Source organism: Pongo pygmaeus, chromosome 11, assembly GCF_028885625.2.
Source record: "Pongo pygmaeus isolate AG05252 chromosome 11, NHGRI_mPonPyg2-v2.0_pri, whole genome shotgun sequence".
NCBI lineage: Eukaryota > Metazoa > Chordata > Mammalia > Primates > Hominidae > Pongo > Pongo pygmaeus.
In genome coordinates this window covers 95,719,739-95,737,448 of record NC_072384.2, presented here as the reverse complement: position 1 = coordinate 95,737,448, position 17,710 = coordinate 95,719,739, and the positions used below count along the sequence as shown (strand labels likewise).

The 17,710-nt window shown below is 36.2% G+C and overlaps 2 protein-coding genes across 9 annotated transcripts in view; one reads left to right on the top strand and one right to left on the bottom strand.

The window, feature by feature from the left end:
- The window catches only part of DNAH7 (dynein axonemal heavy chain 7), a 349,153-nt gene extending 346,999 nt beyond the window's left edge, over positions 1–2,154 (top strand). The window contains exon 65 of one of the 2 annotated variants that reach the window (XM_054477799.2): positions 1,735–2,154. In XM_054477799.2, the coding sequence (XP_054333774.1) occupies positions 1,735–1,941 (207 nt within the window). In that variant the 3' untranslated portion in view covers positions 1,942–2,154. The remainder of the gene's footprint in view (positions 1–1,734) is intronic. The other variant, XM_054477800.2, reaches the window with a different exon arrangement.
- Positions 2,155–2,156: 2 nt separating this feature from the next.
- SLC39A10 (solute carrier family 39 member 10) overlaps positions 2,157–17,710 on the bottom strand; it is a 143,483-nt gene continuing 127,929 nt past the window's right edge. For all 7 annotated transcript variants that reach the window (XM_063647761.1, XM_063647760.1, XM_063647757.1 and 4 more), the window contains 2 exons: positions 11,549–11,739; positions 2,157–4,972 (listed from right to left, as the gene is read on the bottom strand). In XM_063647761.1, the coding sequence (XP_063503831.1) occupies positions 4,814–4,972; positions 11,549–11,739 (350 nt within the window). In that variant the 3' untranslated portion in view covers positions 2,157–4,813. The remainder of the gene's footprint in view (positions 4,973–11,548; positions 11,740–17,710) is intronic.

The following is a 17,710-nucleotide window of genomic DNA, read 5'->3' as shown; positions in this document are numbered from 1 at the left end:
TTACGGTTATGAGGTGAAACAAAGCAGAGCCTCACCTGGTTCAACCCGAGCTGGGAACGTGTGTTGGATGACGCAAATCTTTGATGCTCTGCAAACGTCCACCAAGGAGCGCGACAATGCTGCCAATTGATTTTAGGATTAGAAATAAACTTTGGTGAGTAGGCAAATTTGGAAATGTGGAATCCACAAATAGTGAGGTCCACTGTATATACATACACACACACGTGTTCATTATATTTTTCTTATACTTTGACTTGAAAATGTGAAACTTGCATATTAAAGATTATGAAAACCATCAATTTAAAAAGTTACATTTATTAGGCACCTATCTCCAGCATTGGCAGATTAAGCTTTATAAAATATAATTAAGTTTCCATCTATAACTGCATCATGAGAAAATGGCTTAAGAAAATAGCAATTTGAAGGGTAGGTCTGGGATGCTGTGATAAAATATAGGCAGTGGGATTTATGTGAATTTTCTTTGCAGGATTCTGGCAGCAGCTCAAAGACAGGTAAAAACCCCTTCAGAGCAGCTGTAACAGGATCAGTGAGGGGTCAACTGACAGCCAATTGCGAGAAAGCTGTCATATATTTTAAAATACCGTGGGCACAAAAGTTTAAAATACAAGACTCAAATTGAAAGTTTCAAGGACAAATAAATGCAATTTCAGGAGCTGATCGAAATTGAGTCTTTCTTTCACATGGAAACTCTTAAGTAGCTTGCAGTGTGTACAAGAAGAAATTAATTTATAAATGGATAATGATTCTCCTGAATAAGGAGCTAGTTAGAAATAAAAATTCTCATTAGAAAAATCCCCTGGGGTTGAAATGAAATCTGAGTTAGGAAGAGTGCTTCGAGTTTTACATTGTAGTTAGTATTTGCAAAACTGCCTTGTGGATCCCCCTTATGAAAATCTGGATTCCACAATTAAGTGGGAGAAATAGAGAAACTCGCATCCTTATAAGCTCCTTCAACAATCTGTGTTTTGACCTGAGAAACCTAAAAGAGGGGTCTGAACACTGGGGCTGTCAAGTCCTATCATCTCGAGGATTGCTATTCTACTCCAGAAAAATAAATTGAATTAAATTCTAAAATATCTTTATGAACATAGTTTGTTCTTACTCTTACATTCAAAGATCAAATTGCCTCAAAATCTTATTTTTAAGATGGATGAGGTCTAATAATAAATTGTAGGAACTTAATGACTAAAAAGAATGGGGTATAGATTGTGGTTATAAAGGAATGCAATTATATTTTAAACAGCATAATATATATAGTATCTCCTTTATAATAGTCTCCTAAAATGGGAAGGTTCTCTAGCTATACAGCTGTTGATAAAAAAATCCCTTCAGAATTTTTTGGGACTGGCTTTCAATTAATATAAAGGCACATGATTCTGAGTATCAGTGTGGCAATTCTCTCCTTTGAAAGTGCATCTGATTTTTTTTTTTTTAATCATTGTAAGCACTAAAAGTCATTTCCCAGGTAATTGTGGCTGAGAGATAAATAGTTGGAAAATATGCTTTTAGACAGAGTAGGCGAAAACTATTTTTTTCAGTTATGAGAGTTCTATAAAATGTTTTGAGCAATCACAGCACTGCTGGTGAAAATAAATCTATTATTTGGGCCACAGAAATTTGCATGCATCATCTTACTCTGAGAATACTATAGTAGGCTCAAACACATGTACATTTAACAGCCTTGACTTAGCGATGTTATGTACTTTCTTCCAGATGTGGCTAAAGCCCTGTAAGAGGGCAGATATACCAAAACGGCCAAGTTATGTTGCTCCACTGTATAAGACAAGTGAGCGGAGAGGAATATTATCCACCACTGGCCATTCCACAAATTTTGTGATTGCCATGACTCTTCCCTCTGACCAACCCAAGGAACACTGGATTGGACGAGGTGTAGCACTGTTATGTCAACTTAATTCATAACGAGAAGACGTCATTTCCTTGTTCCTATTTCTTGTTGGCTGGCTGAGTAGAAAGCATATTATTTTACTACTTAAACCTTTTTTTTTGTTGAAATACATTTGACTAAAGTTATAATTAATTATGAATTTACTTATGAGCAAATGCAGATAAACTTAATATGACTCAAATATAAGGAAATGTTCTGAAATAAAGACTAAAGAAAACACACTGGCATATTTGTTCTCTTTGAGTAACTTTATTTTGGAGGAGTTCCATAAGCATTAGGAACATACATAAAATGACACACCACTGTTGACAATGAAAAAAAACAGCATTTGATATTTTCCAGCTTTTTAAGTTAAAAAAATGATTGATTCAGTTAAAACAAAAGTTTAGATATTTTAGCAAGAATCACCTTGCAGGACCATAATCAATCACATTTAAGCCACTGACTTATTGTTAATGGAAAAAATTCACACTGCATCTAGTTACTATAGTATTTCTAAGCATAATCACAGCTGATTGAATGCAATGTGATATATATACCAAAATTCATATGGATGTCACACAGTGACAGCATTGTACAAGTAACATTAATGACCTCCAACAAACACATTTTAAATTAATTAGACTGGTCAAGCTAAAAGGAATGTTGGAGCCAACAGAAATGTAGTGGAATTCAGATTGTCTATTAAGACTTGAAACTATACATTAGAATGCTGTGAAAACTAAATACTGGTGGAACCCTAATACTAGCAGCAACTGTTACAGCCCTCTTAAAAGAAAGATTTGTAAAATCTAGCAAATAAAGATAGATAATACAATTTTTGAGAGAATATAAAACTTTATATACTTCAGCATAACCCACTTGCTTTAAATCAGGCATTTATTTTAAAACTGGGAGTATATTCCAGCTGTTGCTTTTAAAGGTTCTAAAATGAAGCAGATTTAATGCTGGAATGCAGACTCCTACTTGGGTATTAAAAACCCAAAAATAATGAACTATAAATACATCTTGGTTCAGAAATCAAGATATATGAATCACTTGAAGTTGGCAGTACTAAATAAAATATCAGCACCTTTTAGCTAGGTTGCTTGAAGGGCCAAGCAATGAGATGAGGACTGTCCTAATTCAGTGCCCAATGCTGAAAATAATCTATGCATAAAACTTACTTCTACTTATTATAAGGAGGCCATGGAGTCAGAAATAATTTTTCAGATTCAAGCATAAATTATTAAAGAAATAACACCTAAGCTCCCTTGCTCATAGCATACAGAAAAAACACTGGCAATAATCTATAAATACCTGGATGCATGTGTTGCTCTCAAAGTTTTGTTTTTATTTTGAAGTTCATAGAGTAGGAGGGAAGAAGAGTACTAAATGAAAACATTTTAGATGGAATGGAAAAGAGTTTGGCTCTTATATATTTGAACAATAAGATTGTTACAGCAGCTACACTGGTTGCCAAGCAGATTAAAACAAAGCTAGCTGCACATAGTTCAAATACAGTTTACCTGGCATAAATGAAGACCATGTGGCATAGGATGTAAACAGAAAGCTACATGCATATGACTAGCAATACAAATTATTAAGTAAAAATTCAGGATAAACATGGCTTGCACTTCTCACAAATCATTCACAATTATGGTAGGAGAACAGGGCACCTAAAAAAGAGACTAATCCCTATCAGGCACCAACAGCATATCTTGGCACAAAATGATCAAGTGATTTCAGCTGAGAGTAATTTAAATGCATCTTCCAAGTCACTTGGGTACCATGACAGCCATGGCAATAATGGAGTTTATCCTAGTAACTGTTCTAAGTTGACACTTCATGTACAGATTACAGACATGGTAAACTTTGATTTTCTGCTTTACAACCTTGTAGCCAGCCACGGCATGTGCTCTTGGTTCCAATGCCAAACTGGTAAAGCAATGTGAACATTCAGAACTTATATTTCCCAATTAACTAGTTGGTACTGTTAAAATAGGAAAATCAACTATTTAAACCACGTCTGGTTCATTTCTTTGATATTTTCTAGAGGGTTACAATTTTTTAAAAAGAGAACATTGACCACATACTCCAAACCCTCAGCTCCCACCACCAAAAAAAAAAAAAAAAAAAAAAAATCAAAACAAAATTAAAGTAAAAAACAAAACAGAAAGAACACCCCAACACCAAGTATTATAATAATACAAAGAACCATTATGACTCTTTCATTAAACTGAAGCTCACACAAACATACAATCACAAATTTCAGTAGTTTAGGCTGCAGGTTTAAACACTATGCAAATATATACAAAAATAGTAACTCTAGATTCAAGAATAAGGGCTTTTCCCAATGCTAAATTCATACTCTAATGCAGCCTGAGCTTTCCTCTAGTTCCTATGTCTACTTTATGCAGTTTCAAAGTTGTGTCAAGTTGATCCCTATCACCACATGAATATATGTAGCTGAATTAAAGAGCACTACAATTCATTCTTAAAACACACAGAAAATGTCTCCCCAAAGTCCATTTAAAATATTTTTAAAGTTTAAATGATTTTTTTTTTGGTTCGATCTCTATTTCTGCATAGCCACAGAAGTTTCTACTAAGAAAGAGACTAGTGTTTTATATGATGATTTTGTGAAAATTAATCAAACATATCAACACTGGTTCATGGAGTCCCATATTCTCCTCTCTTTATCACAAGCTTTATATTTTTAAAAGACCCCTACGTGCATGGAAAACAGTACTAAGCACCAGCCTTTTGTGGTTAGGCTCAAATCTATGAAACTTGTAAGTAGTGCAAGCCACTGACTTTCCTTTGAGCAATGTGCATACAGTACAAGGAACAGATGCAAAACTGCATGGTAACATTCTCGTAATCAACAGTGATTACTGGGAAAGGTCAAAACTGGATGTCAAACACAATTTTGTCTTCATAGAGGGCAATCACCAGCATAATGGCAAATCCAAAGAGCAATCCTAAATTCTGAAGGATGAATTGCCCCACAGGACAAAAGCCATGTTCTTCATTGTCACCATCACCATGCAACATTTCTGGAAGCTAGAAAAATAAATCTTCACATTAAACTTTGTATAATACTTCTGCTCAAAACAGTTTTTAAAAACATTTTCCTACTTAAGAAAATTAATGACGAAAGTGTAACTACAGACAAAATAATTATTGAACACAGTGCTACCCACCAGATGTATTTTAGTCAAATACTGAAGAAATTTTATGCTTTTGCTAGTCATTAAGGAAATACTAACTCTGTTCCCTCCTCTTCCTCATCCCCCACAACAAACACTTAAAATATACACATTAGTCATTTTTCAAACAGTTACTATCCACTGACCTTATAAATTCTGACATTTTACTTTATGCTAAAGCATAAAGCAACTTATTACCAATAAGACACTCCAAAAAAACGATCACCACAATTCCCACATTTACTAATATATCTTAAACTCAATAAGAAAGCAAGATTCCTGGGCCGGGCACAGCGGCTCACGCCCATAAATCCCAGCACTTTGGAAGGCCGAGGTGGGCGGATCATGGGGTCAGGAGTTCAAGACCAGCCTGGCCAATATGGTGAAACCCATAAAAATACAAAAATTAGCTGGGCGTGGTGGGGCGCGCTTGTAGTCCCAGCTACTCGGGAGGCTGAGGCAGGAGAATCATTTGAACCCAGGAGGCAAAGGTTGCAGTGAGCTGAGATCACACCACTGCACTCCAGCCTGGGCAACAGAGCAAAACTCCATCTCGGAAAAAAAAAATTTTTTTTTTTTTTTTTTTTTTTTTTAAAAAGGAAGATTCTTTTGGGAAATGCCTAATTCAAAATGGTTTCACTTCTTCACTCTTTTCCACTTGAAATTCTCATTTCCCACTGCTCATGACAGCAAAGAGATACTTGGGGACAAATCCAAATTGGTGTCTCTATGCCCTTAAGCCATTGCTTTCATTCCAATAATAGACACAGAAAATAACCTAGCAGAGCTATCCAGCATAACTAGTACCAAGTCATGCACACTGCCCTCACAGTGTACTCTATTCTCTTAATATTGTTAAAATTTCAAAATTCTGAAAATTGTCACATCTTTGAAGGCACAGTGCTTTGAAAAGTTTATATATGGCTGGGGGTGGTGGCTCATGCCTGTAATCCCAGCAGTTTGAGAGGCCGAGGCGGGCAGATCAACTAAGGTCGGGAGTTCGAGACCAGCCTGACCAACATAGAGTAACTCCGTCTCTACTAAAAATACAAAATTAGTTGGGCATGGTGGTGCATGCCTGTAATCCCAGCTACTGAGGAGGCTGAGGCTGAGGCAGGAGAACTGCTTGAACCCAGGAGGCAGAGGTTGCAGTGAGCCAAGATCGCGCCACTGTACTCCATCCTGAGCAACAAGAGCAAAACTCCGTCTCAACAAAAAAAAAAAGAAAAGAAAAGTTTATATACTTAATTTCTAAAGCATACCACATACTATTACATCTAAGAATAATCTGTAGATTCAAAATATAAAAATTAAATTCCTTTGTCTAAGTAAGTAAGATTTGTGGAAGAAATACATTTGCATCATTATAGGCATACATTCTTTCCACCCAAACTTAATCTAAAATTGTGAAGGAATTGCTACTTCCAATTTTTACTTTCACTTTTCTGTAAACATAATTCAAATTTGCAGTCAATATATACAGAAAGATGACACTGATATGCTACCCTCTGGGACACTACGTTTTGCTCCAAAACAGTATCTTGGTGCTTTGGGTTTAGGGAGGAGAAATCTAGTGTTAAGTCACAGAATTCTTAATTCATACTTCTTCCTGTCTAGGAAGAAACATCATTATTTGTTATTAAATAATGGGTACAATTAATCTTACCACCATGCTCTGACAGTGCTACGGTATATTTTAGCAATCTCCTTAAGGTCATATTTAAGAACTACAGCATGCTATTATAAATTCTGTTTAAAAGTCTATGGAAATGGTATATAATAGCTAGTAAAGATTATTTTCTTGTCCAAAACATTCACAAAATCACTTTATCAAATCAACTAATGGTCTAAGAGTTGGCAAACCATGCTGAATCTGGCCATGCCTATTCATTTACACATTGTCTATGGCAGCTTTTGTGCTACAACAGCAGAGGCACTGTCCCAGGAACCACTCACTACAACAGCAGAGTTGAGTAACTGTGACAGAAACCATATGGTCCCCAAAGCCTAAACCATCTACTATCTGGCCCTTCAAACTGACAGCTTCCTACATATGGTTCTAGTAAGAAGACTCTTTTACTCTATATCCTTTCTCCTCCTTCCAAGTTTTTATTGTTACAAAGATTTTTCATTATGACTTTCCTTAAATACTTAAGCATAAACAATATGCAGGATGTTTTACAGAAATATGCCCTCTAGATATGTATACACACCAACTAGAACAGGAACTACGGTTTTGCCACATTTAATTGTAACCTGAATGTCAACACCCACACTGTTTGTCATAGCCACAGCTAAGAGCCAACCAGCACCTACCGGTATGGCCATACTTGTTTACAATATTACACAAAAATGCTTTGATATTGATTGATAAACAGCACCACCCAAAGTCCTCTACAACTAGATACTTCCACCTGGATATCCTATAGGTATCTCAAACTAAAACTTCTGGTACTGTTGATATCTTATTGAATGGCTTTAAATCAATAAAAGTCTTCCTCCAATAGAGCCAAAGTGGTCTTTCTGAAACAAAAATGTGATCATGTCATTCTACTGCTTAAACTTTTTCATGGCTCTCCAAAGTTTACAAGATAAACTCCCATCTTTTTGGTATGGCATGTTGTGCGACTGTCAGGATATGGCCAACACCTACCTGACGACAATATGGATCCATTTTTTCCTACTTAACATTAGAAAATACCCAATTTCTGTGTCATTAAAATCTCAAAAAATATATGTGGATAGTTTCTTCCCTTTCTCTTGAACATTTAGAGTGTTTCCAATATAATTGTGACATTATAAATACTACTGCAAAGAACCAAGCAGTGAGGTTTTATTTTTGTCTGCTTGTTTTATCAGGAGTAGTCATGTTATTTCCTCAGAATATAGTCCTAGCTATAGACTTACTGTTCAAAGGAATGATGTTATAAATCATTCAGCTTCCTCATACGACCCTTCCCCTTGCTTCTAACAAACTCCATTCTTTGGGACTCAGCTCGGATTTTTTTGACAGAAAAACTTTCTATTCCCCAACTTTTTAGCCAGCCTCTCTGTAGTTCCACAAACATGGTGCAAAACTCTTTCATAACACATATCAAAATAACTGTAATTATGACTACTTTTCTTCTTCATTAAACTATAAATCCTTTCTGTAAAGACTCATTCTTCTTGTATCTGTAACTTTCTAGTGTTACAGATGTAAGGAATACTAACTATAAACTATTTCCAGCAGTATATAAAATAAGACAAAAATGCCTGTCCTCCCAGAGCTGACATCTTAGTGGGGAAGACAATGAACATGATAAATAAGTAAAATGGTGTTAATAGGTTGAGATACACGTACAAAGGAGAAAAAGTAAAGCAGGGATAGAGGATATGAAATGTTGAAGGGGAGATTTAAATTTTAGATAAGATGCCTCCTAAGCAAGAGCTAGCCATGAGGATGTCTGCAGGAAAACTATTCCGGAGGAGTGATCAGCAAGTGCCACAGCCCTGACGCAGAATGTCCCTCAGGGACAGTGGGAGGATTTGAAGTAAGGATAGGAAAACTAAGGAGGACAAGGGAGTGGAAATGTTCAAGGATGATTAAAAACTTTGCAAGTCAAAGAAAGAACTTTAGGACTTTTACTCTGAATGGGATGAAAAACCACAATGTGAAGCATACAAATGTGATGATGTGATCTATGGCTTAAAAGGATTGCTCTAGTTGAGCTGATACAGAATTGGAAGGCAGGGCAAGGACAGAGCAGGGAGAGCAGTTAAAAAGAAAAAGATGGTGGTGGCTTGGATGAAAATGATGAGGGTACAGGTGGTTAGGCGAAAGAGGCCTCAGGACTTTCTGGCAAACAAGATGTGGGAGGGCAAAAAGTTGAGTCAAAGGATGACACTCAAGCTTTTTGAGCAACTAGAAGAATAGAGGTATCATCATTTCTGAGATGGAGAATTCTACAAGACAGGCTGGTCAAGGAGTAGTGTTGGCAACGTCAAGAGCTGTTCTGAACATGTCAAGTGCACAATGCCTTTTAGACATTCAAGTACAGTTGGATTAGTCTGGAGTTAAAGGAAAGGCCTAAACTAAAGATACGAATTTAGGAATCATCAGCCAACAAATATTTAATGCCATGAAACTAGATGAAATTACTTATATCTTTTGCCAACATTTAGATGCAGGGGGAGAAGAGGAGGATCCAGAGTCTGAGAAAAGCCAGCAAGGTGGAGAAAAGGCCAGGAAATTGTGGTATTATAGAAACCTACTGACAAAAGACTGGGCGTGATGGCACATGCCTCTCATCGCAGCTACTTGGGTGGCTGAGGCATGAAAATCGCTTGAACCCAGGAGGCGGAGGTTGTAGTGAGCTGAGATCATGCCACTATACTCCAGCCTGGGCAACAGAGCAAGACCGTCTCACAACAAACAAATAAACAAACAAATACACAAACAGAAGACTACTGACACAAAAGCATTTCAAAGAAAAGAGAATGACCAACTGTCAAGTTCTGCTGTTATGACAAGAAAAATGAAGACTGGAAAATGACTAGCAGACTTAGTGATGCCATGGTCATGGTTAATTTGACAAAAGCAGTTCTGGCAGAAAAGTCAGGGGGAAAACCTGCTTAGGTTTGGCTCAAAAAAAGAGGAAAATTTAAAAATAAACAATGGGCAGGGCATGTTGGCTTATACCTATAATCTCAGCACTTTGGAAGGCTGAGACTGGAGCATTGTTTGAGGCCAGGCATTCAAGACCAGCCTGGGCAACATAGTGAGACTCTGTGTCTACAAAAAAAAAAAAAAAAAAAAAAAAAAAAAAAATTAGGCATGGTGGTGTGCACCCGTGGTCCCAGCTACTCAGGAGGTAGAGGCAGGAGGATCACTTGAGCCTGGGGAGTCGAGTCGGCAGTGAGCTATGATTGCACCATTGCATTCCAGCCTGAGTAACAGAGTGGGACCCTGTCTCAAAAAATACCCCAAAACAAAACCAACCAAACGAAACAATGAAAATGTTCCAAAAGAGAGCAGCAATAGGGTGACAGCTAAACAGGAAGTTGGAACTAAGAGAGGTCCCCCACCTTTTTAAGAGGGGAGAAATAATATGAGGTTTATAGGCTAATAGAAATAATCCAGCAGAAGGGGGGAAATGGTGTGGGAAAGAGAAAGGAGAATTTAAGGGAGTTAGCATGAGGGGATCAGTTCTAGGGAACAGTTTGCAGGAGCACCAGCTAGGAAGTTTCCTTTTAGTAACAGGAAAGAATGTAAATGGGCATAGATACAGCAAGGTAAGCAGAAGAGATGATGAGAACCTGTGGATTGATAGCTTCAGTGTTCCCCATGAAATCAGAAGCAAGGTTATCAGCTGAGGGTGAGAATAGGAAATGAGATATTAAAAGTCAGCAGGGAAGATGACTACTCCTAGGTAACTTTGTAAACAAAAAGAAACAATCGTTTACATTTTCAAAACCTTCTATGATAAATAGGCATTAATTCTGTGATTAAAAATTTAGGCTGGGCCGGGTGTGGTAGCTCACACTTGTAATCCCAGCACTTTGAGAGGCTGAGGCAGGAGAGGACTCCTTGGGCCCAGGAGTTTGAGACCAGCCTGGGCAACATAGCAAGACCCTATCTCTATAAAAAAAAGTAAAAAAAAATATTTTTGCTGGCTGTGGTGGCAGGCACTTGTAGTCCTAGCTACTCAGGGGCTGAGGCAGGAGGACTGCTTGAGCCCAGGAGGTCGAGGCTGCAGTGAGCCATATTCATGGCCATTGTAACTCCAGCCTAGGCAACAGAGCAAGACCCTATCTCATAAAAAAAAAAAGCTGCATAATTTTGAAATAAGAATGTGATGATCTTACCAGAAAAAAAAAGTGTCATATCTAGTCAAACAAACAAACTAACAAAAAAAGCTAATTGCTAGTTCTGTAAATACACTGTCTAACATATTTGGGGTATTAAAGTAAAATCAAAATAAAACAAATTGTTAGCATTTACATTTAACTTTAAGTTAAATTTAGAAATAAGAGAAATTACATAAACCCTATGGAATATATACCACTTCCTTCCAGAAGACTGGCTTACCTAACAGGAACAGTATTTCTCTCCTGTTTGCCATAAAACAAACTCAAAAAATTAATTTTGCTAACAAAAATAACACTTCTACACCAATATTACAAAGTCTTTGAAGTAGTATAATAATTCTGTAATTATAACTCTACTACTAATGATTATTTAAATAGTAACGTGATGGACAGACATTTTCAGCAACTCAACTGGTTTCCATAAAAGGAAACCTCCTATTTGTCTTTCCTTAAGAGATTATTTAGGATATTATATCTTTAAAATGAGTTATATTTTTAAAAATAGTTTGGCTTCAAACCACTTCCAAGGATTTCTTTCATTTGCAGGTTCAGTACCACAAAAAAATATAAAATATCTTACCATATCCACCAAGGCTACATAGAGGAACATGCCTGCAGTGACTGCAAAGATCCAAAGTGTGATGTTATTGGCATACTGACCAACAGCTGTGCCTATGAGCATGCCTATGTAAGCCATCATGGCAGAGAGGAGGTTGTACACAATTGCTTGCTTTACAGTCATGCCTGCTTTAAGAAGAACTGCAAAATCTCCTGCAATTAAGAAACAATGGGAATGTTTTAAAACCACAGGATTTAAAATACAAATCTGAAAGGAGAAAACAAATAAAATCAGCATTAAAAAGATACACACTTTTAATAAAAGTACTTTATGTGATATATAAAATATTTTACTTATTAAACCATAATGCATGCAAAAACTTGGATGAATCTCAAAGGCATGATACTGAAAGAAGACCATCTGAAAGGTTATATATCTATTCTGAAACAGACAAAACTATAATAATGAAGAACAATTAGTAGTTGCCAGGGGACAGAGATGGTGGAGAGCTGTGACTCTAAAGGAAGAGCACGGGGCAGGGGTTGTTGGGGGTGACAAAACTACTCTGATCCTGATGGTGGCAGTGATTACAGAAATCTATACATATGTTAAAATTCAAAGAACTGTACTCACAAAAAAAGTCAATTCTACTGTACAACTTAAATGTCAAATTTTTACAAAAGAAAAAAACACGGTCATCGCTCTTCTTGTAACCAATAATCAAGACTTCCCTGCTCGAACTTCTACCCTTTCTTCAAAGGGAAATGGCCTAAGGAAGAACAGAGGTAACAGGTGCTTTAAGTATATTTTATGCTATGGTTACAGTTATTTTTTTTTCCCAGAAAAAAAAACTTTAATCCTGAAAATTCTAAAAATGTAGTAAGAATGAAGAGCTCTTCCTACCACTTTTCCGTGCTTCTACAATGATGCACATAAATATCTGGCTGAGGCTCCAAAGAGCATCAACAATGCTGAAAATACAGCAAATGCCAGGTTCTTATTAAGCCATGCCCCAAAGTCTGTTTCTCACTGTGATGATGAAGAATGGTGACATTGGTGACTGTGAAATCATCCATGGCCACAGAGCTGATATAAGACAAAAACTCACAGGAGGGAAAATACTGAAATGCTTTTTCTAAGGATCCTCAATGGATTCTCCTCCCACCACCCCCTCCCTCCAAATAAGAAGAAAGACACTTTTCTTATTCATCTGTCTAAAGTTGGAACATTATCTGCAAGCTTGACTAGTGCCTATGAAAAAAAATGAAGTTGGAACATTAGGGGGAAAAATATTGCTCAGAAGTGTCAGTGGAAGGGCAAAACGATGCTAGAGATAATAGTATTGAAGCTAATAGGTCAAAAGCAATAGCTTGTTCCACCTTGAAGAGGTAAGAAAGAAAAAACCCATTAGCTTTACATACTATAATAATTTTGTTTCAGTTACTACATGAACAAACATCTAATCAATTATTGAACACTCAGCATATGCAAGGTGCTATACAGAATACTGACTGGGCTTGTTTCTTTCCCTTAAGAAAGGATCTTTACAGCTACGTATCTAAAAATACATGATCTATTCTTCTATACCTCTCATGGTTACAAGGTCATAGTCTATAACAAGGAGAAGTTAACAATAAAGAAATTACTGCAAGGTATATTTCTACCTTCTAACAAATTGCTACAAACTAAACACTGCAGCATTATTTTGGAAAGTTAAGATAATGTACCTAAGGAGATTATCTACCAATGGTTTCTAAGTTGTAATTGTCCAGTTTTCACCTAATGCTATTCACCTTACATCTTTTCTCCTCTGATCCTAAATGCCTTAATTCTCCTGCTGAGACCTGGATTTAATATCAGCTTTTATCTCTTCTCTCTCCTGGAGTTTTGTTTAATTTTCTCCAGTCTTTCTCAGCTTTTTCTCTGTGGAAAGAGCTCCCTAACTTCCCTAACAAATTTCCTCTCCTTGTTTTCAATAAATCACACACCAACTGTACTAAAGAGGCAATTTCATTTAGCAGGTTACATAAAACAAACTGAGACTACAGAAGTGTCTTTTAGGTTACAAAATGCATTGCTTCCTTTTATAATTTAATAGTGTGTTTAAAAATGAGCATTATTTAATACTCAATGAACAAAGGTGTCATGGGTACAAAATACATCAATTTGTTGCCTTCTCTAATATTACTGGATAGCAAGATGGTTTAAGTTCCTTCCTAAGTAACAACCAAACAGCATGAATTAACTAATCAAGATTCAAGGCGAACTATTTTCATTTAATACTTTTAAAAACTGTAGTATAATTACACAATTATTTCATTTTTAAAAAATGTAGACTTCTATGAATTTGGACAAACACATACACCCTATAACCATAAACACCATTAAACTCTAGAACTTTTTCATTACCCTTCCAAAATTTTTTTAGGCCACTTGCCCTTAGGCAACCAACAATCTGCTTTCTGTTTCTGTAATTTTGCCTTTACCAGAACATCATCTAGATGGAAGCACACAGTATGTAGTCTTTCAAGTTTAGATTTTGTTCACTTAGAATAATGCATGTAAGACTCATTCGTGTTACTGTGTATATCAAAAAATTATTTTATTGCTCAGTAATATTCCATAGATGAACCATAGTTTATTTATCTATATTCACCAGCAAAGAACATTTAGGTTGTTTACTGTTTTTAGCAATTATGAAGAAAGCCACTGCACACATTCATAAACAGGCTTTTATGTCAACATAAGTTTTCATTTCTCTTGGGCAGACACCTATTAAGTGGGGTCACTGGGCCACACAGTTAAGCATATTTCTAATTTTATAAGAAATTGCATCCCCACCAGCAATGTATAGGAGCTCTAGCTGTTCCACATCCTTGACAGTCCATAATTTGAAATCCAGCATCTGAAATCTCATCTGTATACTTTCTTCAGTGAAATGTTTGTTCAAGTCTTTTTGTCTATTTTATTTTGTTGGGCTGTTTGTTTTACTATGATTGAAGTCTTTTGTCAGATATGTATTGTCCAAATATTTTGTCCCAGTTTGTGGCTTGCCTTTTTGTTAACTGTCTTTTGTGAAGAGTTTTTAATTTGTAAGAAGTGTATTTTATGACTGTTTTCCTTAATGGAGTATGCTTAGTGCTGTATCAAGAATACTTTGCCTAACCCAAAGACACAGAGATATTCTATATTTTCTTCTATTTTTAAGAGTCTCCATTTAGATTACCTACTTTGAGTTCATTGTTTTTTCTATAGTGAGATATGGGTCAAAGGTATTTTTCTTTCTTCGTTTTTTTTTTAACTGCATGTAGATGTCCAATTGTTACAGCACCATTTGTTGAAAATACTATCCCATCCTTTCAACATGGAATTTTCTTTGTACTTTTGTTGAAGATTAATTGCCATATATATGAGGAATCTTTGCTTTGTTTCATTGCTTTATGTGTCTACTCTTTCACCAATTCCAACTGTTTTGATTATGGTGGCTTTATAGTAAATCTTAAATCAACTTTGCTGCCCTTTTGCAAAATTCTACTGGCTATTCAAGTTCCTTCCCCTTTCCATATAAAATGTTTAAAAAGCTGTTCATCTCTGCAAAAAAGCCTGCTGGATTTTTTACTGAGAATGCACTGTGTCTATAGGAAAAAATTAACATCTTAACAATAGTCTTTTGGTCCCTGAACCTGGTATAGTTCTTCATTTAAGTCTCCTTTGGTTTCTTTTATTGATGATTTGTAGGTCTATGCATATTGTTAGATTTAAGCTAAATATTACATGTTTTTGATGCTATTATAAGTAGATCCTTTTTAAAATTTTATTTTCAACTGTTGATTACTAGTATATAGCAATACAAATGATTTTTGTATAATTATCTTTGTATCAAGTGAATTATTTCATTTTAAAATCTATCTTGGTTGTAGTCTTATCTCAGGTTATAAATTCTCAAAGGTATCTGCATGTTTTTCTCTTTTTCCTCATTTCCCTTCTCAGTGAGAACCTGTATAAACATTTTAAAACTAAGTCAAAGGAATCCTCACAGCAGGGATTTATAATAAACATGCAAATCTATTCATCTTTTGATAAATCAATATTCTTTCCTTCCTGCTGACAAGGGATATCATTAGCACAATGAATGAGGTGTGCCTGCCAAAGCTGTTAAACTAATGAGATCCAATGCTATAGATGTTAACATCTGTCAACATCCACTACTGAGATTTTTTAAAACACGTATATATTTTAAGGTTCTTTATTCTTGTCTTAAATAATGGTTGTATACATGTTAAAATTCTACATAATGTATACAATGAATATTCAATTTCCTATGGACAATTTAACACACTATGAAAATCTTATTTAAAATTTCTATGTAATCCTTAATTTGAGAGAAAGGAAAAATGTACAGCACTATAACCTCTCTTAATTGAGTCTTAATAATATGGCTACATATTTTTTCTTTTTCAACTTTTATTTTAGAAGCATGGGGTACATGTACAGGATTGTTACAGAGGTATATTATGTGATGCTGAGATGTGGGGGTAGACTGGTCACCCTGGTATACTACACAATAGTACCCAGTACCCACTAGGTAAGTTTTCTAACCCTTGCCCCAAGGCTGTATTTTTTTTTTAATCAAAATGTTATTTCCTTGAAGTTGAAACACATTACTCAACATCAAGAAGAATGTTTGGGAAATTGTGATAGACCAAGATGTCAAAATGGAAGGTGACCCACTCATATCCCAACATCCACAAGAATAATTCTGCATCCATCCACAGTTAAAAGCCTCTCTGTGGGAGTCTCAGAATTCCGGCAGGAGTTTGTGAAACCCTGGTGGAGTCCAAGACTCTGGGGCTGTTCTGAGAGTGCAGACGACACCCAGGTGGTTGATCTGTCCTGAGTTCAAACCTGGAAGCGGCTGTCTTCCTCCTGCCCTCTGGATGGTCCCCAACATTACATTGCCTATAGATGGCCTCCTCCTACTACAGGCTTTTATGTAAATTATTCTTCAAATGCTTATACAGTTCCTTATTGAAGGAGGGTGGAAAAAAGTGAAGAGATAAGACGAAGTAGTATTGTAACTTAAATTCAGCTACCATAAGTTTGGCAAACACAGAAAAGAGAGTAGTGACTTAATAATTCAGGCAATTTAACCCATTACCACACCAGAGGGCAAACACAAAATGGGATGTGAGTTTGCTATTTCCTCAAATGCTTTCAATTTCTTCATGTCTCTTAGAGTCAAATTCCCTGAACTATATGTTATTCTATAGTTCTAAGGCTATGTTTTTACGTATCACATTCCTAAACACAACTACAAAAAACACCTGCAGAAACTGCAGAGAGAAAAAGGGATAAGTGGTAAGGAGGTAACCATCATTAATCTCTAAACAACTTGTTTTCAATTCTGTGTCTCAGTGAATATACCACTGGAAAAACAGCAATCTGTTCAGAAACGGAACACTAGAACTTGGAATTACCAACGGAGGGTCAGTCTCCATGTATTGCAATGTAATTGGAAAACATGTTTTTTCTCCAAGGGTCTGAGGTCAGTATGGAAATCTCAGAATTGTTTTAAGAATTCGTAATAAAAAATGTAACAGGGCAAAATAGGTTTTAGATCAAATAAATTATCCTGAAATGTGACATACTATACTACTTTGTCAACATCTTAACCTACAAAGTGGGAAGTGGACTTCTCCCTGGCTCTATCTGCCATGCTTCTAACTCAACCTATAGAGGAATGATTTTCCCTGTGCTTGGGAGTTCTGAGGAAGAAGTTTGTATGCCTTTCTCCACATCCTGTTCCTCTCCGAGTAAGAATAGATGATCTGATCAGAGCAGGGACACTGACCTGGTCCTACTGTACAAAAGTGCCCTTTGCTGTGCCTTAAGGCAAAAACTAGGCTCCACAATCATATTTTTACTTCCTTTATTTATGGTCCCTAGACCACTTCTTAACTTGATAGATAAAAAGACCAGAGCCCTTTCTGTCACCTCCAGAAGAGGAAGCTGGGTCATTTCTTTACACTGTTTCTTCCCTAGTAGCCTATCCAGCTAGAGTATGGTACAGTTTACGTCAATTTAACATTAGGAAAAATGCACATTTTCTTAAAGCCCACTCCTTTCCCTCTAGCAAAATTCACTATACTCTGGCTTGACATATCTTCTCATAGCAGCAGCAAC